The sequence below is a fragment of the Fukomys damarensis genome, unplaced genomic scaffold (assembly GCF_012274545.1).
Source record: "Fukomys damarensis isolate Sample0158 unplaced genomic scaffold, DMR_v1.0_HiC HiC_scaffold_14, whole genome shotgun sequence".
Classification (NCBI taxonomy): Eukaryota; Metazoa; Chordata; class Mammalia; order Rodentia; family Bathyergidae; genus Fukomys; species Fukomys damarensis.
The window spans coordinates 48,988,948-49,006,671 of NW_022900926.1; the positions used below are offsets into that span (position 1 = coordinate 48,988,948).

Below are 17,724 nucleotides of genomic sequence, written 5' to 3' on the forward strand. Positions count from 1 at the left end.
GTACCAGGGATTGAACTTTGGTCCTTGAACTTGCAAAGCAGGCAGTGGAACCATTGAGCTAAATCTCTGGCCCGCAAAAAGTTTTTAATGCTATATACACAAAGAAATTTCCAGAGAATATCAAGACTTTGGCATTTATGTCTCTATTATATTCCAGAAGATGCTGTTTATCACTATTTATCTTCACAAGAAAGGGAATTCATATGTTTTTCTAGCAATTTAAGGAAGAGCAATTGATATATACAAGTGGTGTAAGTAATGATAATGCTTTGTATCTATATAGCAGCATGGTCAGATACCTACCTAGTCTTAATTTAGTTCCGCAATAACCCTATAGTAGATACTGTTATCTCTATTAAAGCTAGAAAAACTAAGGAATACATAAATTAAAATTCAAATAGCCCATTTATTAAAGTGCTTTGCTCATATTTCTCTATCAAACCCTTAAGAATTTTGTTGTGAGAAAGTAGCAGTTACAGAGTACCTATTTGATTTCTTTCACCTTTCTTTCTAGCTAGTGTGCAAGTTTTACAGCTGTTCAAAAGGTACTAACTATATCGCCAGGTGTAGTGGCACATGCCTTTAAACCCAGCACTTTGGAGGCTGAGGCAGGAGGACTGCTGTGAATTCGAGACAGCCTGGGCTACATAGTGGATTCCAGGTCAGTCTCAACTACATAGTGAGATCCTGTCTCAAAAAAAAAAAAAAATGGTACTATATCTAAACGTTTCATCTCTATCAAACTACCTCATTTGGAAATTAAAGTTAATTTAAGTAGATTCATAATTAATAGAGTTTTGAGGAGCCTAATCACTCACAACTTTCCTGAACCACCATATTCTTAATTCAGGAGAATATCAGTACTTGTATATCTGTACGACCTACTCATTCATGTTTAGTGGCTAATTTTTCAACACAATGTAAAGTGGGATAGTAGAAATAGAAGTAGTCTTTGAGAAAATCATTCCACATGGCACATAGATTTTTAATTCTGGTTAAGATGACAAGTTCTTACCTTTACTATTAATCCTTTTGAGTCAACCAACCAGATTTTTTTGATTGCTTTCTCCTTGGTCAGACCTTCCTTCTCCATGGCCATAACAATCAGGTGTGCAATCCCTAAGGCAGCCTGAAAAAGAGGTTATGAAAACAAAGGTTTCAGAAGTTGTTCTACGTGACCTTATCAAGAGTTAAGCTTCATCTCTTTTATCTTTATTAGTAAGAAAGCACAAAATGGTTCTCTATTGAGCTTAGAAGTGGTATTCATTTATTCACACCGAGAGAAAAGTATTTTTGTCACACTGGAGTTTAATCAAATGGCAATTATTTATTCTTCTTACAACAATACAACCAGTAGGGCTGGACATTTAGCTCAGTGGCAACACACCTACCTCACAAGCACAAGATCCTGAGTTTGATCCCCAGTACCAAATAAAAAAACAAGACAAAAAAACAACAAACACTACTATTATGTTTTGCTATTTAGCTGCACATACGTGATAACCTTGATTGCCACTACTTTACTATTATTATTACAATCAATATTTGCTTCAACAGGAAAATAATGAACTGAACAACCTTACTTACTGAACTGTAACGTTTACTGTTAGGTAAAAGCCTCTCTAATTGAATTTGAGAATAATGCCTGGTAATTTGAATGGGAACTTAACCAATTAGGCAAAAGAATGAAACTGATCCCAAAAATGCATTCCCTAGTATTTATTTATTTATTCAATTTAGATGAAGACAGTACTATGACATGTCTTGCAAGATTAAAGAAATTAATTTCTTTTGAAGTTGTGATACTCTGTGAAATCATAGTATCTTCAGAAATAAACAAGTTTCAGTTTTGAATCATCTGATCATGAATAATACTCTTTCCTGCTGAGTATCGAGAACCGGCCTGTGCCATTCATCAAAAACCTTTGAAAATTCAGAGGCCTACTAAAATGAAATATAGAAAGTGTGATTAAAAAATAAGAGGCGAATGCTTATATATTTTAAAAGTTGTTATACTAGAAGACACATTGCCTATGATCACCCTCAAAATGCTACCCCTTGCTTCAAACACACTGATCTCGCTGTTCTTGCCACTTTCTGAAACACTTCTGAGGGCCTTTTTTCTTGAGTGTCTTTATGTCATCACATATGCCTGAATGGATGGAAAATGTTTACCTTTTGTAGTCATTTTAACTTTACATAAGAGCCTAAAGTCACATGGCTCTAGACTCAGTGAATAAGGTGGGCAGGGATACACTGTAATATTTTTTAGCATGCCTTTTTGTTGGATGGCATGTAATAGCGGCATTCACTGTACTTTTGATCACACCTCCTGAAGACACTCACAAAAGAATTACTTCCAGAATCACTTCCAAAAGTGGCAAGAGTGATGGGGTAAGCATGTTCAAAGCATGGGGAAATATTTTGAGGGGATTAATGGCAATGTGTCTTTTACTATAATACATTTTTTCTAATTTAAGCATTTACCATATATTTTGATCACACCACATATATAATACTACATAAAATAAATCAAATGTTAAAGATGTTATTTACTCTTGATTTTTTTATTTCAAGTTGAAAGTGAATATGTGACTTACATTTTGAAAATTGTGCATATTTATATATTGGCCCAAGTCCTAGTTCCTATATTTAGTCTTAAGCAAAAGTAACAAGCAAAATAAAAATACAACATATATAAATTTCTAACCAAAGTAATATATATGTTGTATACAATTGTATTACATTTTAAAATCAGGTGTAAATTTTAGAATTTTAATATAATTACATATATAGCCACAAAGTATTTCACCATTTATTAACATTCTATAACCTTTATACATAGATCTTAAAATTTTCCCACAAGAAAGCTAATAGTTTAAATTGTATCTTGAGAGTACATTATTATGAGGGTTTAGTTTCATTTTTTCACATGTCTATAGACCATAACAGGAAAACAGCATAATTCGGTCTTGGTCTTGCCGCAGTCTCCTCCCAACAATTTCAAATGTTTTTGTTTTTTTGCATACAAACAGTCATAGTATAAGTCTCTAAAATAAAATTTCACAAGTTGTTCTATATGATCTTATTAAGAGTTACATTTCACTTCTTTTGTAATTATTTTCTCTTAAAAGTATATAGTTATATATGTATATATATGTACATTGAATCGTAAGTGTAAGTTTTTAAAAATGCTGATGCTGGAGGATACTAAAAGCCAGCATCAGATACATTAGCTTAAGCTCTTACAGGTTTTCATATAAAATCATTCATTTTCTCCTTCATGACACCTTAAATATATATAACAAAAACGTATGGCAACATTTAATAACCTCAAAATTTAAAATGTGGAAAAAATCTTTATACATCATACTAAAGTCTCTTATGAAAAATTAATATGCCTCAATACTTCATTTGCAACTCCAATAAAGCCTATAATTGTAGCAATATATTGAAAACAAGGAAGACTGCTTCAAATCTTGAATTAAAAAGCAGTTAAAATTAATTATATGTTCATTAGTTTAGGAGAACATGAGTACTGTATTTTACAAGGCAGGTACCTCTCCAGCTCCTTGGAATAATATTGTTTGATCAGATAGTTTGTTCTTGGTTATTCGAAGAGCTGCAAGGAGACCTGCAACTGCAACAGATGCTGTTCCTGAAACAAGTAATAAATTTCCTTGAGTAATTCTCAGATAGATCCTGTCAAGTTCTAAGCTTTTATCCACATCTTGAAATCATCACACAACAGGTTACCTGGTACAGCAAGAGAATTTGTGGTTGTCTGACCCTGTGGTTGCATGTGAGGTGAAATTCTCAGGTTACTGACATCAATTTTAAGATAGCAGCTTACTACTGTCCTTGAAATTTTTCCAAAAAGAGAATTCTAACTTATTTTGATGATGCAATGAGTAAGAACACAGGATGGTTATGGATTCTTATAAGGACTGCAGCTCAATCTATGTACTAGGTGAAAGAATTCAGAGAAATAATTTGTATGTCAGTTTCCTCATTTGTGAAATAATAATATTACATGAGATAAAATAAGAATAAGTCCTAGTCAGGGATTTAGTTCAGTGCTTCCACTGCCTGCCTCACAAGTGCAAGGTTCCGAGTTTGATCCTCAGTTAAAAAAAGAAAACAAAAAAAACAGAATAAGTGTTATTAAATCGTTCCACCTATTTACTCTTGAGGCTTTGAAATCTTTTACAGATCTCCTTTACACAGAGGAGGTAAATGCATTCTTATAATGTTGGTGGTAGTGATGTTTTTGATATAAGTAGAACATGGTGACTTAATTTCTCAATTTAAAAAGGTAAGAGTTAATATCAATTAAACTCTGATTTTATTGCATTATTCAGTAGACTTTCTAGATATGATAATCATGGTAAATCCCACAGGTGCTGGATAAGATTTACTTAAGACAAAAATGGTGTTTCCCTCATCACACCTCACAGGCATAGAAATAGCACCAGTTCTAATTATATTACTTCCCCATATAAACTTTCACAGATTACAGAGAAGTCCTCTTGCTTTGAACATAATTACACAGCTCAACTCCCTTACGGCTTGCTTCTGAAATTAAACCTTACAACTTCTTTCAGTGCTTCCAGCTGTATCTATATTTTATCCCTCTAAAGGAACATTCTCCCTATAATGTTTCCTAGATCACCCAGTTGAGTAGTAGTTTTTGAAACTTTAAATATCCTCATTTGGCAAAAACCTAGATCAGAATGGATTTGGTGAATGACACAATGATACAGAATTATAGATTCCAAGAACCAAATATATTCAAAATTTCACTTACACCATATTTGTTCATTTCAATTTTTTGGTTTGTTTCCTTTATTAATAGTCATAAATAAGACCACAATAAATAATAATTGTCGAAGGCCTATATGCTTCTTGTTTTTTATTTAGAACATAATACTTATTGTAAAAATAAAACTCTTGCAATGTTGAGTCATCAGTGCAAATAATTGAAACTGTGGCAAGTCATATATTATGCAAATGCCACTCCTCTATCCATAATTTAAAATGAAAGTCTGTACAAAAATATAGCTGCAAAATATACCTGCATGACAGGATTACTCAATACATCAAGATAGATACACTACAATTATAAAACAGATAAAAGAGAATTCAAATTGGAGAGTTACAGATATTCAGCTGCTAAATAAGTCATTATTCAGAGTATCTTTAGCTATCTCTATCTTTATTTCTTTCAAGGTAAATTCAACAGTTTAGATGTAAGGAACTCTGCTTCCTTCTAGCTCTGATATTATATGATTTCAAGAGTTTCTATAAATTCTATGAACACCACCAGATTTAAGGAGTTGAAGAGTAAAAGTTGAAGTATTATCAAGAATTACTGTATTGTGTGATTACTCTGACTGTAAGGAAAACTGACATTTCTAATTAAGCAGACAGAAAATATTCCGAAACAGTTTAAATACTTAAATATTTAAATTATTAACTATAATACTGAAGAGTTTCCCTGGTGTGAATAATCTGCAATTATACATAAGATCCTAATAAAATTACTGACATTTAGAAATGGGAAGAAAGGAGCTAAAGGTGTAGGGAAGGTGGGGTGGGTAGGGGGAAGGGTAATAAGGGAAAAGAAAAAAATGTGAGAGAATGAAAAGATGAAAATAAAGTGTTTGTAGATAGGGAGGTGAGGAGGGGGTGAAGGGAGGACAGGGGTAAGGGGAAAAAAATGAGAATCAAGACTTGTCATGTAGAGGTACAAGATCCCAACAATGAATGTAACTGTACTGTATCCCTAAAATGTACCAATAAACTCAATTAAAGCTGAAAAAAATTATTAACTATAATGTGCTGATTTATTTTCATATAGTATGATAGATTACTCTGTATTAAAACTCAAAATGCCATAAATTCAGACATATTACCTCAAATAAAGTAAAGTAAGTCTACTTTATCAAATTGGATATCAGAGCCTTACGTTTAAATGTATATCCCACATTTCTTGAAGATATAAGGAAACTGCTAATGTCTCCATAAAATTAATTAATAAAATTAGAAAGATATTTTCAGCACTACCAAAATTTAACTTGAATATGCTCCTTGTAGGTGGCATGGCACTACCCTGATTTAAATTTAATTGTAAAGAAGGGAGTAAATGTGGAAAATTGAAATTTCACTAATATGTGAGTTTAAAATAAATTATTTCTTAATAGCTTTTGTTTTGAGGTTAAAAACTAAAATTTTAGTAAATCACACAGAGGGCTTATCTTTGGACTAGTGGTTTTTAAAAGGGCTGAATATTTAGCACTGTTAATAGGATATTAAAGACACCAAATATTTCTTAAAATTTTAGAAACATAGAGAGGTTAATCATTTCTAATAAAAAATCCATGATCCAAAATGCTCCAAAATTTGAAAAATATTTAGCTCTGATACAACACTGTCAGTGAATAATTCCATACTTTTACTTATGTGACAAGTTGCAGCCAAATACAGGTGCACTAAAAATACTGTATGAAATCACTTGCAAGCCATGTATATAAGATTCTATGAAACATAAATGAATAACCCACTATATATGTAATGTATATAAATGTAAATACATATTCCCAAATCCAGAAAACTCTAAAATCCAAATGCTTCTGTTCTCAGACATTTTGAATAAGAGATACTCAACTCATATTTGTGTGTAGTATGTTTTAACCTAAACAGAAGTTACTAGTTGTGCTATGCTTTTGCTATGGTTACAAATATCAGTTTTATCATTTATCAAAGATTGACCCCTACTAATCCAATAATTTCTTAAATTTAATTAAAATCACCACATATAATAAACAAGAACAATATAATGAAATAATTATAATCCTTGTATGCTATTAAATAAAAAGATCAGATGATGTACAAGAATGAAAAATAGTAGGAGGAAGGGTAACTTTACCAAGGCAGTGCTCAAGGCCTTTAGAGCATGCAGCACCTGAGCACAGCACTGAGGGACTGAGCTGAGGAGTCCTGGACCTCAGATGGGAGGGCAACTGCGAAAAAAAAAGCACGTGCAAGACATGAAGGCAGGGCTGACTCCCTAGTTCAAATGAGGAATGAACACACAATTAGTATTCCTTCTCCCTGACAATCAACACACAGTGCTAAAACAATAAGAAATGAGAAATGACCCCCAGAAGAGGGTAGCAACAAAATCTGAGAAGCTGCAAGGCTTCTAGATGGCAAATGGCAACTGACTTAGCCAACTTGAGAAAGATATTCAGAGGGAAATGGTTTAGAAGTGATGGAGCAAAACTCCTCAGAGCCTCAGCTACAGAAGACACTAGGAAGCTGGTCAAAAATCTACTGAGAAGCAGCTGGAATCCAGATTTGTTTCCCTCTCCTGCTGGCAGATAGTTTGGAAACACACTAAAGGCTTGTTTTCCAAAGAAAGCCTCTGGACGGTAGAACACCTGGCATAAATAGGGGCAAGAGTGCTATGATGAAAACAAGATTCAGTGAAATTTATATACTCAACATGGAGACCTTCCTTCCCGTCTTCTGCTTTATAGTTCAAAGAATACTCATAGAAAGCTAATATGGCACAACGTTAACAATAGGACAGAGGGTGGAAAAATCCTTTCCATGGAATCTGAACAATGGAAGGCAAATGATATAAAGAGAGTGACAAGGGAGATTCCCTAAGGAAATGGCCAAAGGAGTTACCATGCATTTTAAACCAAAACCTGAGTAAGATTATTTTAGATCATGAATACATAGTACATTTTAAGTACATTTTTCTTTAACCAAGTATTTTTCATAAAATAGTATCTTACAACATGTGTTTAAAAAATAAGAAAAAGACTCTCCAAAGATCCAGCATAAAAATATTTATTTACATGGTAATGCCATGATGGTTACATAATTATTTTTATTGGCAGTAAAATATAATTTCTGTGCCACATCTGCAGACATAATGGTAAAAGCATATAGTTTAAAAGGTAAAAAAGAAACATATGGAAAAAATGTGTCATAAGGACATAACTTTGGTATGGAGAAATTCACAAAATCATTTGGTCATTTCTAGTCAGAATCTCAACAACTTACCAAAGGTTTTCTCTAGACAAGAAATGAGATGAGACACATTTTTTCCAAACCTATCTTTATGTTTCCAAGACAGTGATACTATGAAATTCCAATAAGGAAATAAGCACCGATATGTGTACAAAATGCCTCTGTAGCCCTGAGTTGTAGGAGTGGGGGAATATTCTGCCAGATCTTCAGGGTTCCTCAATGCACTGCCCCTGGCTCTGTCATAGAGTTTCTGTGCTACAGATATGAATTCTGATGTACCCCACGCCTTGATCTCTAGATTCCTTGCCTTGGTTGATAGAAAGTCTCACCTTAATTCCTACTTGCCTATTTTGTTTGATGATTTGAATTTTCATTCTTTTTCTTCAACTGAATTCTGATTTTTATAAATTCTGTATAATGGTTCAAAATCATGTAACACTGATCTTTCAGTTCAAGAAGGACATCTCTGAGAATCACAAAATGAAAAAAATATTAAAGAAAACAGATTTGTTCAATAGTTACTGGTAGGTAGTATATTAGAAACCTCATCAAAATCAAATAAGTGATATAGCCGGGCGTGGTGGCACATGCCTGTAATCCCAGCACCGGGGAGGCTGAGGCAGGAGGATCGCTGCACATTCGAGACCAGCCTGGACTACATAGTGAGTTCCAGGTCAGTCTCAACTACATAGTGAGACCCTATCTCAAAAAAAAAAAAAATAATAATAATAGTAACTGATTTAAACTGAGCATGATAACTCACACCTATAATTCCAGCACTCAGGAGGCCAAGGCAAGATGATCGCCAAGTGTTCAAGGCCAGTTTGAACTAAATAGCAAGACCCTGTCTCAAAAAATAAAAGTGACCTTAAAAGGCCATTCTGCAAATTGTATACATAGCACGAAAGGCCCTCTATTAAAATGAGTATCCTCAAGTCAAAGCTATAACACATAAAGATTAGGCTGGCTTTCTACAGTTCACATTTACAATTCTTAACATCTGGAATTTTCCAGCTTAATCTCTAAAATCTTTCAAATACTCCATTTCATGAATAAATACTAAAACAAATTTAATAAAACATGAATAAAGCGAAGTTCAAACAGCACATATCTTTATCACGAAACCAGGCATTAATGTGCACAATGTAATCACTAATACAAAAAAATTGGGGAAAAGAGCTGTTCAATAATGTTACTCTTTCAAAATGTATAGATTCGTAATTTTTTAAAATCTTATATTTAAACAGCTATGTCATACTAAAGAACTGTTAAGCATAGTGAAATTGTATTTATAAAGCATATTTCAGTTGATAGGCTCTTTTCATAAGTAAGTTTTGTCCTTGGTAAACTCCATGAGAAAAAACATTAGCATTCCCATTTCACATTAAAATTTCTTTAACCACCTCATTTCAACACTAACCTATATTTCACTTTGTCTGTCTCCTCCTAAATTTCATCTTGGCACTTTCCATCACTCAGAACAAATTCTTCTTCAAAGTACTGCATTAGAATACCTCATTTGTGATAGTCTGTAATCTGCAATCTTTCTTTTTTCTTTTATTCAATTTCTCTCACCTTCACGAGGTCTACGCCTATTTTCCCCTATAAAAAAAAAAGTCCTTGTATCTCCCCTTCTACCATTTCCGGCTTAGTGTCATGGTCATCACTCCACTGTCAGCCCTTAACCCTTTACACATTCTACATCTGTGTAAATTTCACTTCTGTGTAATTTTCAGCTTTGTCTGATCCCAAACTGTTATACTCAAGCAGTTCAGCCCATTGGCATGATATTGATGATATTTAAATTCAAATAGATGATGAATATTTATCAACTGAATTCTTTTGTATTTCAGAGTCAGTTAGCTTTCTAGTTCTACAGCAGTTCTTCCAGATCATTTTTTTTTTTTATTCTCAAACTTCCAAACATACTGTTTGGGGGGGGGGCTGTTGTGTAATTTCTTGTCACGAATAAGAAAATTACTATACAGAGGATAAATAAACTGATCACAGTCCACGGTTAGTAAGGGAGACAAGGCAAATCAGTCTGACTCTTGAATCCACACTCTTTACCCCTACAGGTAATGTCTCTAGTTTCTTCTGCTTAGTTTCTCTCATTCTACTCTTCCAGTTTTTCAGGAAAAAAAATGCTCCAACTTCGGTTCTCAACATCAGCCAACTGCCTCTCCTCTATCTCTACTGGTACTTCCGTGAGACACAGCACCACCATCATGGAACTGGATTATAGCAGCACTCCTCCCATTTGCTTCCACCCAGTCTTGTTTTCTATGCTAAAAATGATGCAAGTGATCTTTCCAAAATGTAAACTACTTGGTTACACTCTTCCTAGCTCCTTCAAATTCAATCCTTTAGAGCAAAGGCTGAAAAGCTCTTCTTGTGAAGGGCTAGATAGTAACTATTTAGGGCTTATGCACAATATAATATCTATTCTGAATTTAATTCTATTGTTTAAGCAAGAAAACAGCGACACCCAATACCTTAAACATGGGTACGGATGTGCTACAAGAAACACAAAAACAGTTAGTGGACCATGGACAAACTCTGCTCAAGATACTACATTCATTCATTCTGGGCTAGGCACCGTGGTAATGAGAAAGAATACACTGATTACCAAACCTGTAATGTTCTTTGCCTTACAGAGCTTAAACTTAGTAAGTAAAGACTAATTTTTTTAATGGAGGAAGAGTAATTTTTAACAAAACTTACACAGACATACAAATGCACCACAAAAAAATATGACACATGAGATGGGTTTGGCCTAGACACAGGGATTTAGAAGGTCTTCCTGAAGAACACTGTGGTTAAGCTGAGATACAAAGAGAAGAGGAAGGAGTATCTAAGAAGAAAGATCGACATATGGATAGACTATAATAGGAAAAAGTCAGTTCACTGCAAGATTAAGAAAGGAAGTTATGGATAGAATGACAAAGTAATGAGAATCGAGAACGGTGGGATTACACAATGAGTTCTGAGCCACATTCAGGGCTCCTATCTTTATGCTAAGTACTATGCAGGTCACGTTTGGTACAGAAATAGGAGTTTGATTTGGGATAGGCTGAGTATGAGGTAACTTTGACATATCAAAAAAGAAATGTTAAGTAAACATAGCTCTAAAACTCAAAGAAGTCTCAGCTGGAGATATAAATCTGCTAATTGAATGTGTGAACTTGGAGGATATACTTAAGAAGATACAGAACAAAAAGGGCCTTGGACGGAGCAACAGTGTCATTTAATATGCACACAAAAAAGGATGAAACTAAAGAAGAAGTCAAATAGTCAAAGAGGTAGGAAAAGAAATCAGCAGAATGCTGTAACACAGAAGCTACCAGAAGACAGTATTTTGAGAAAGATGAATTGACAATGAGTATTGATGTTGATGAGAATTCATGTAAGATAGACACTGAAAAATAATCACAAGACTTAGTCAAATGGAAGCCATTTGTGATCTTTTTTGGGGGGGTACTATGGATCAAACTCAGGACCTTGCTCTTGCCAGGCAGGCATGGCACCAATGAGCTAAATCCCCAGCCCCTTGTGATCTTATTCAAGTTAGTAGAACTAATTAAGATCTTCTTGCTTATGACCTTTGACTGTTTTTTTCTCTACTTGCCCATGATGAAATAGGATCCAGACGGTCATGATAAGGCACTGCATGTGTGTGATTAGGAAGGTAGAGTATCTAGAAGGGGTTAAAAAATGATAAACAGGAAGACACAGGTAGCTTGGATAAGGACAGGCAGTCAAGCATCTGAAACCAAACAGTAAAACAAGGCACACTGTTATGTAAAAACAGCACTTACTCGGGTAAAGCTTAGAAACTGTGGTTGACCTAGATGAAAGCTAAAAAGAGAAGTATATATACTTTCTAGTCTTAAGTAATGAATAACATTTTCACACTCTTCCTTTATTTAGCCATAATCACTAGACATTTGATCAGATTTCTAGGGGCTCATTCTTTACCTGATGCATAATATGATACATTCTACAGTCATGAGTATACAAAATTAAATGAGAGATTATGTGTGAAATCAAGGACATAATTCCTGAATTCAGGGTGCTTGTTATATATTTATTTAAAAATTCTGAACTAAATTGAGTCTATTCTTGATGACCCATATACAGTGAAAGTTTTATTACCTTGAATATCGTCATTAAATGTGCAATAGTGGTTTCGATACTTGTTGAGAAGACGAAATGCATTCACATTGGCAAAATCTTCAAACTGAACAAGGCAATTCATGCCATATCTACAGGACAAAAATATTCATTTAGGTTACTGAAATAACATTTAAAAATACGTCTTTAAAATTGGCCCAAAGAAAAGGCAAAACATCATTTTCTTTTAAAACACCTATCTATTTGCTTAGTATAAACAGAAAATGTGGTATCTGTTTAGCAAATATTTACTGCATGTATACTACTGAAATGTCATTGCATTGGCACTGTGAATATAAAAAGAACCAAATTTGACCCAAAAGATGATGTCTACGCTCAAGGAATTTAATATTTAGTAGAAACAAAAGTCATGAAAACTTACATAAAAGGTATAAACAAGGAATTATACATGTTCAAAAGGCAGACAGCTGCCCTTCTAGCTGGGATCACAAACCAAGTAATGAATGAACTAACATTAAATTATACTTATGATTTCAGAAGTAGAGATGTAGGATTTTACGAGGTAAGCGAAAGTTAAAGCAAAATAACAAGTGAAAGGTGGGAAAGAAAAAAATTAATAAATGTCAAAAAAAACTGATGAGTAAATGGTTAAGGTGCACACATAAGGATGCAATGATAGATAATGTCAGATCTTTATTCCCATCCTTTCATCCTCCCTAATTCAGTTCTATCTTCTCCTGTTTACTCCAAACGCAGTTATTTCAACAGTGTCCTGGTTATCTCCCTGGACTACTTTGTCCTTTGTTCTCTCTTACTCTGAATATCCACCTCACTCTACCAAGAGAGCACAAAAATCCATGCTACAGAGTCTTAGCCAGGGTCAAATAAAGTCCTGTAATATTTATTTTCATCTCTGACTATTCCACAGTCTCAGCCTTAGTCCATTTGGGCTGCTACAACAAAATACCTTAGACTGACTAGTTCTTATAAACAGCAGGAACTTATTGCTCAGAGTGCTAGAAGCTGGAAGTCTAAGACCAAGGTACCAGGAGATTCTATGTCTAGGGAAAGTCTTTAAGTCTGTTTAGTACTATTTTGCTGTGTCCTTGCATGTTCCTCCTTTCCGTCTCTTGTCAGGGAACGAGTCTTATTCATAATGGCTCTCATGATTCAATCACTTCTGAAAAGGTCCCATTTGTTCATACTATCACATTAGGGACTAAATTTCAACATTTGGATTTTGGTAAGACATAAATTCAGACTAAAACATAATGAGCTTTTACAAACCTACTTTTACTTTCCTTGTCTTAGAGTTACTACCTGAGATCAAAGCTAGAGAGAAGTATTCTCACTTCCTTGTTTCTAATCCCTCTAGGCATGTTAGGTCAAGTTCTCTTTCTTTGCTGGTTTTTTCCTGTATCCAAGGATTCTCTGAGCTCCAATTGTAAAACCACATCCTTCAACTACAACAATACCGAAGCTATGGTTACTTCTATTTCTTCAACAGTGCAGCGCCTCTTAGAAGATAGGGTCCTAAACCCTATTCTCATTTCTCAGTTCTTACTAACATTATGCTTATAATTTAAGGAGTCTTCAATTAACACTTCCTGTATCACAATGCAAAATATTATTTCTTCTGATCCTACAAAAATCTTTGTAGGTCTGTTATTTTTCTTCCATTTTGTTTATTTATGTACCATTATGTATTTGTCTGTGATGGACTATCTTTTTAAATAATCCAAAAATACAGATGAAAGAAGTATTGAATTTGTATGGTTTCTTTCTTCTTTCATTCTTTTCTTTCTCCTTCCTCTCCTCTCCCTTTTCTCATTCTTTTTTCTTTTTTCCTTAAAGGTTTCATTATACAAGAGAGAAGGGATTCAGCCTTCCTTGCCAGCCACAGGTTGTTAGGTTACTCTCAGTTCTTCTTGGCACAGATGCAGACCTCCATCCTTTGCACTCTCTCACCCATGCTCTCTCTCTTCTCCCTCTCTCCCTCCCTCTCTCTTAAACTGGGGGTTAAGCCTTGGAACTCACACAATCTAGGTAAGCACTCTACCATGAAACCATATCTTCATGCCTTTTTAATTTTTATTTTGAGACAGGGACTCATTAAATTGCCCAGGCTAGGCTCAAACTTATGATCCTCCTGCCTCTGCCTCCCAGAGTAACTGGGATTACAGGATGGCACCACCATACCCAGCCTCAACCTTTCTTAATGAATTGAAGGCCTATTTGTCCTTGGAAATCTTGAGCAGCTCCATGATACGCTACACATCTCTCAGATCTCTCAAACTTGGTGTGTTCAGTGAGGCACTCACAGCAGCAGCTGTGACACAGTGTTCAGGTTCTCTGTCACTGGTTCTTACTCAGACCACAGTGTTCAGGTTCTCTGTCAATGGTTCTTACTGAGACCCAGGGCCAGTTCTGCTTTTAATTACAAGTGAAAGTAAGCCTTTTTTCTACATGTACTGGTCAGTTGTATGTCTCAATGACTATGTTTGTTGGTTAATTTCTATTGTTATAGTCCTTTATTATTTCAATAAGAGCTTTTTATAAATCAGAATGCTGCTTTGTATTACATATGCTGCAAATGGTCTTCCTAATCTAGTATACTGTGCCATTAATCATTTAGACAGCATTCTTATTTCTTTTAACAAAGTTTTGATTTTTATGTGTCAAATCACTCATTTTACTTATAGTTTCTGCCTTTGGTAGCATGTTTACAGCAGCCATGTCGACATACATAACTATTAACCAGAACCTTCTTCTAATAGTACCATGGATTTAGAAAACAGTAACCCTCAAAATCTGGTATTACTCTTACACTAGGTCATAGATTAAAAAAGAAAAAGATAAATTAACATGTTTGCTATGTAATTCAATGAGCTATACCAGCACCATTTAACAGACCATCCTTTTCCTCCATCACCTGCAACATTATATTCTATCATACAGTAGAGTCTGTTTCTATATTTTTGTTTTATTATACTACTGCTAATGACAACAAAAGATATGACACATGCACTTACCTTTCACCATCACTCTTTGAGGTACTGCTACTATCCTCATCTCAGAAACTAGGAAAAGGAACTACAGGTATGCTGCATTACTAATGGTAGTCTCGTAGTAATGATTAGTCTATTAATCTGTCTATCTGGAAGGAAATCCTCTGTCTTAATTACTATAGTTTTCTAATAACTTTAATGATTAGCACTGTTATTCTTCCTATATTCTTCTTCTATAACTATTCATTTAGCTGTGATAGTGGTTTAAGAGATAGGCTCAGGACTCAGAGCTCTTGGGTTGAAATCCTGGCCTCCTCACATGCTATATGTGTATCTTTAACTTTTCTGCACCTGTGTTTTCCATCATGAAAATAAGAAAAATGGCATCTTACCATAATAAAATTGTTACAAGGATTAATTTAGGTGATAAATGTAGATGTTCAATGCAATGACTAATACTACATTTTTAAAATTATTTAATGCTATCAAAATAAGCATAGTGAAATAATATCTTCAAAAGGCCTAAAAGAAAATAACATCTTACACAGTACATCAAATGAAGCTAAGGTTAAAACTAAGATAAGTTTAAATAAATATAAACCAAAAGACAGGCCAGGGATTTGGCTCAGTGGTTCCACCATCTGCCTCACAAGCGCAAGGGCCCGAGTTTGATCCCTGGTACCAAATAAAAAAACCAAAAGACTTTTACCAACAGAACTTCAAAAGGTATATTTTATACAAGAAAATAATCCCAACAAAAAGGTCTGTGATATAATTAAACTGTAAAATATAAATATAAACAATTTTTATTCACATGAAATAGTAAATGGTAGATAAAGCTCCTTTTAGTACTACAGAACGAGGTTTGCAAATTTGCACTTCAAACAGCAATGGTATTGCAGGACAAAACCTTTTAAAAAACCATTTCAGTGTTCTTGAAGTCAACTAAAGGCAAAAAGAAGGGAAAGTTTAAAACTAAAATAAATGGAGGATTTGAGCCAATTCTTGAAAGGAATAAAATAATTTTTTTTTTTTTGGTTTTGTGACAGGGTCTCACTATGTAGTTGAGACTGACCTGGAACTCACTATGTAGCCCAGACTGGTCTCAAACTCACAGCGATTCTCCTGCCTCAGCTTCCCGAGTGCTGGGATTACAGGCATGCGCCAGCATGCCAGGCTAAAATAATTTCTTATTCATATATATATCTATATATATAATCATATTAATATATTTTCATATATATATATTTTTTCATATATATATATAAAACACTATATCTTCCACAAAACTCTTTACTTTCATTGAGTTCTAAAAATGTTATTAAGAACTGCTAAAAGCATTTCTACAGTTATCACTTTAGAAAATAACATAATCAGAGAAGTAAACTTTGTAGCAACAACTAAGTACCCCAGACACACCTCAGTCAATAATCATCTGACTCCTGGATCCCCTACTGACTCCTTCCACTTCCCTGTTTTCTAAGCAGGCCTTTAGAAACCGAATACTATTATGTCAGTGAGTAGTACCCTCATAGGGTTTGCTCCTGACGTGTCATACTTTGGCAGCCTAGCAGGATTAGATGACCTGTTATTATGTTCAGAAGGGGCTGAATCTTGTGGTCTCAGTATGTGAGGAAGAATCAGTCTTCTCAATTCTATTCTCGGATCTACTACTTACTTGGTTTGGTGGTTTGAGGCTTGTTACAGTTTCTTAGCGGTTAAAATGAAATCCCCACAATACGAATTGCTTTCAGTGTTTAGGGGCACAATGTAGTCAGGCTGTAAATTTACAATGTTTCGAACATGGAACCTGGGACTAGATATACGTAGTAAAACAGTACACAGGGTACCTTATCATTTACAAAAGCTTATTTTAGAATTTTCCGCCGGAGGATACTGTATATCAGTTTTAACTTCATGACTTTTCTCTACCTGATAGTTAACTTTGATTTGACTCCTAGAGATTTAGAAGGAGGCATTCCAAATTCATCTAGTGTCACAAGCATCTTGCATCATGTAATACAAGAAAGTAATGTAAGGGATGTTTAGTTCCAGTTTGAACGAGCCTTGTCACTATGAAATTATAAGACTGGAACTCTAAAAAGTTAGCCAAAAGCCAATTCAACTCTACATACTATGAAAAGAACCTACTATTTTATGATCAAAATACGACATAAAATAGTGGGTGTAAATGATTTTAAAAGATAACAGAAATACTATCCATAAAATTAACATGTGAAAACTCCAGAAAATTTACTTGTTTGGCCTAGTTAAATCTCACAAACACTTTAAAACAGTGACTAATTACTATATCTAGCAGTAAGTGCCAGACAGTAGACGCCACATTTTATAGGGTTTATCTCACTTCATAATTTCAGAATCCACTGAGGAAAGTACTGTTACTATCCATTTTATAGCATTATTCAGGACACAACATGGTGTGAGTTCACACTGCGAGTAAGTGGTAAGGTATGAACTGAGCCATAAAGCCTATAGCTTCAACCATACCATGGTGATCAAGTCAATTTAATGAACAGTA

The 17,724-nt window shown here is 34.3% G+C and overlaps 1 protein-coding gene across 1 annotated transcript in view; it reads right to left on the minus strand.

Moving 5' to 3' along the window:
* Me1 (malic enzyme 1) overlaps nt 1-17,724 on the minus strand; it is a 160,194-nt gene that overhangs the window by 31,381 nt on the left and 111,089 nt on the right. The window contains exons 9-11 of the mRNA XM_010631170.2: nt 12,199-12,308; nt 3,561-3,658; nt 1,016-1,129 (exon numbers count right to left, since the gene is read on the minus strand). Coding sequence (XP_010629472.1) covers nt 1,016-1,129; nt 3,561-3,658; nt 12,199-12,308 — 322 coding nt within the window. The remainder of the gene's footprint in view (nt 1-1,015; nt 1,130-3,560; nt 3,659-12,198; nt 12,309-17,724) is intronic.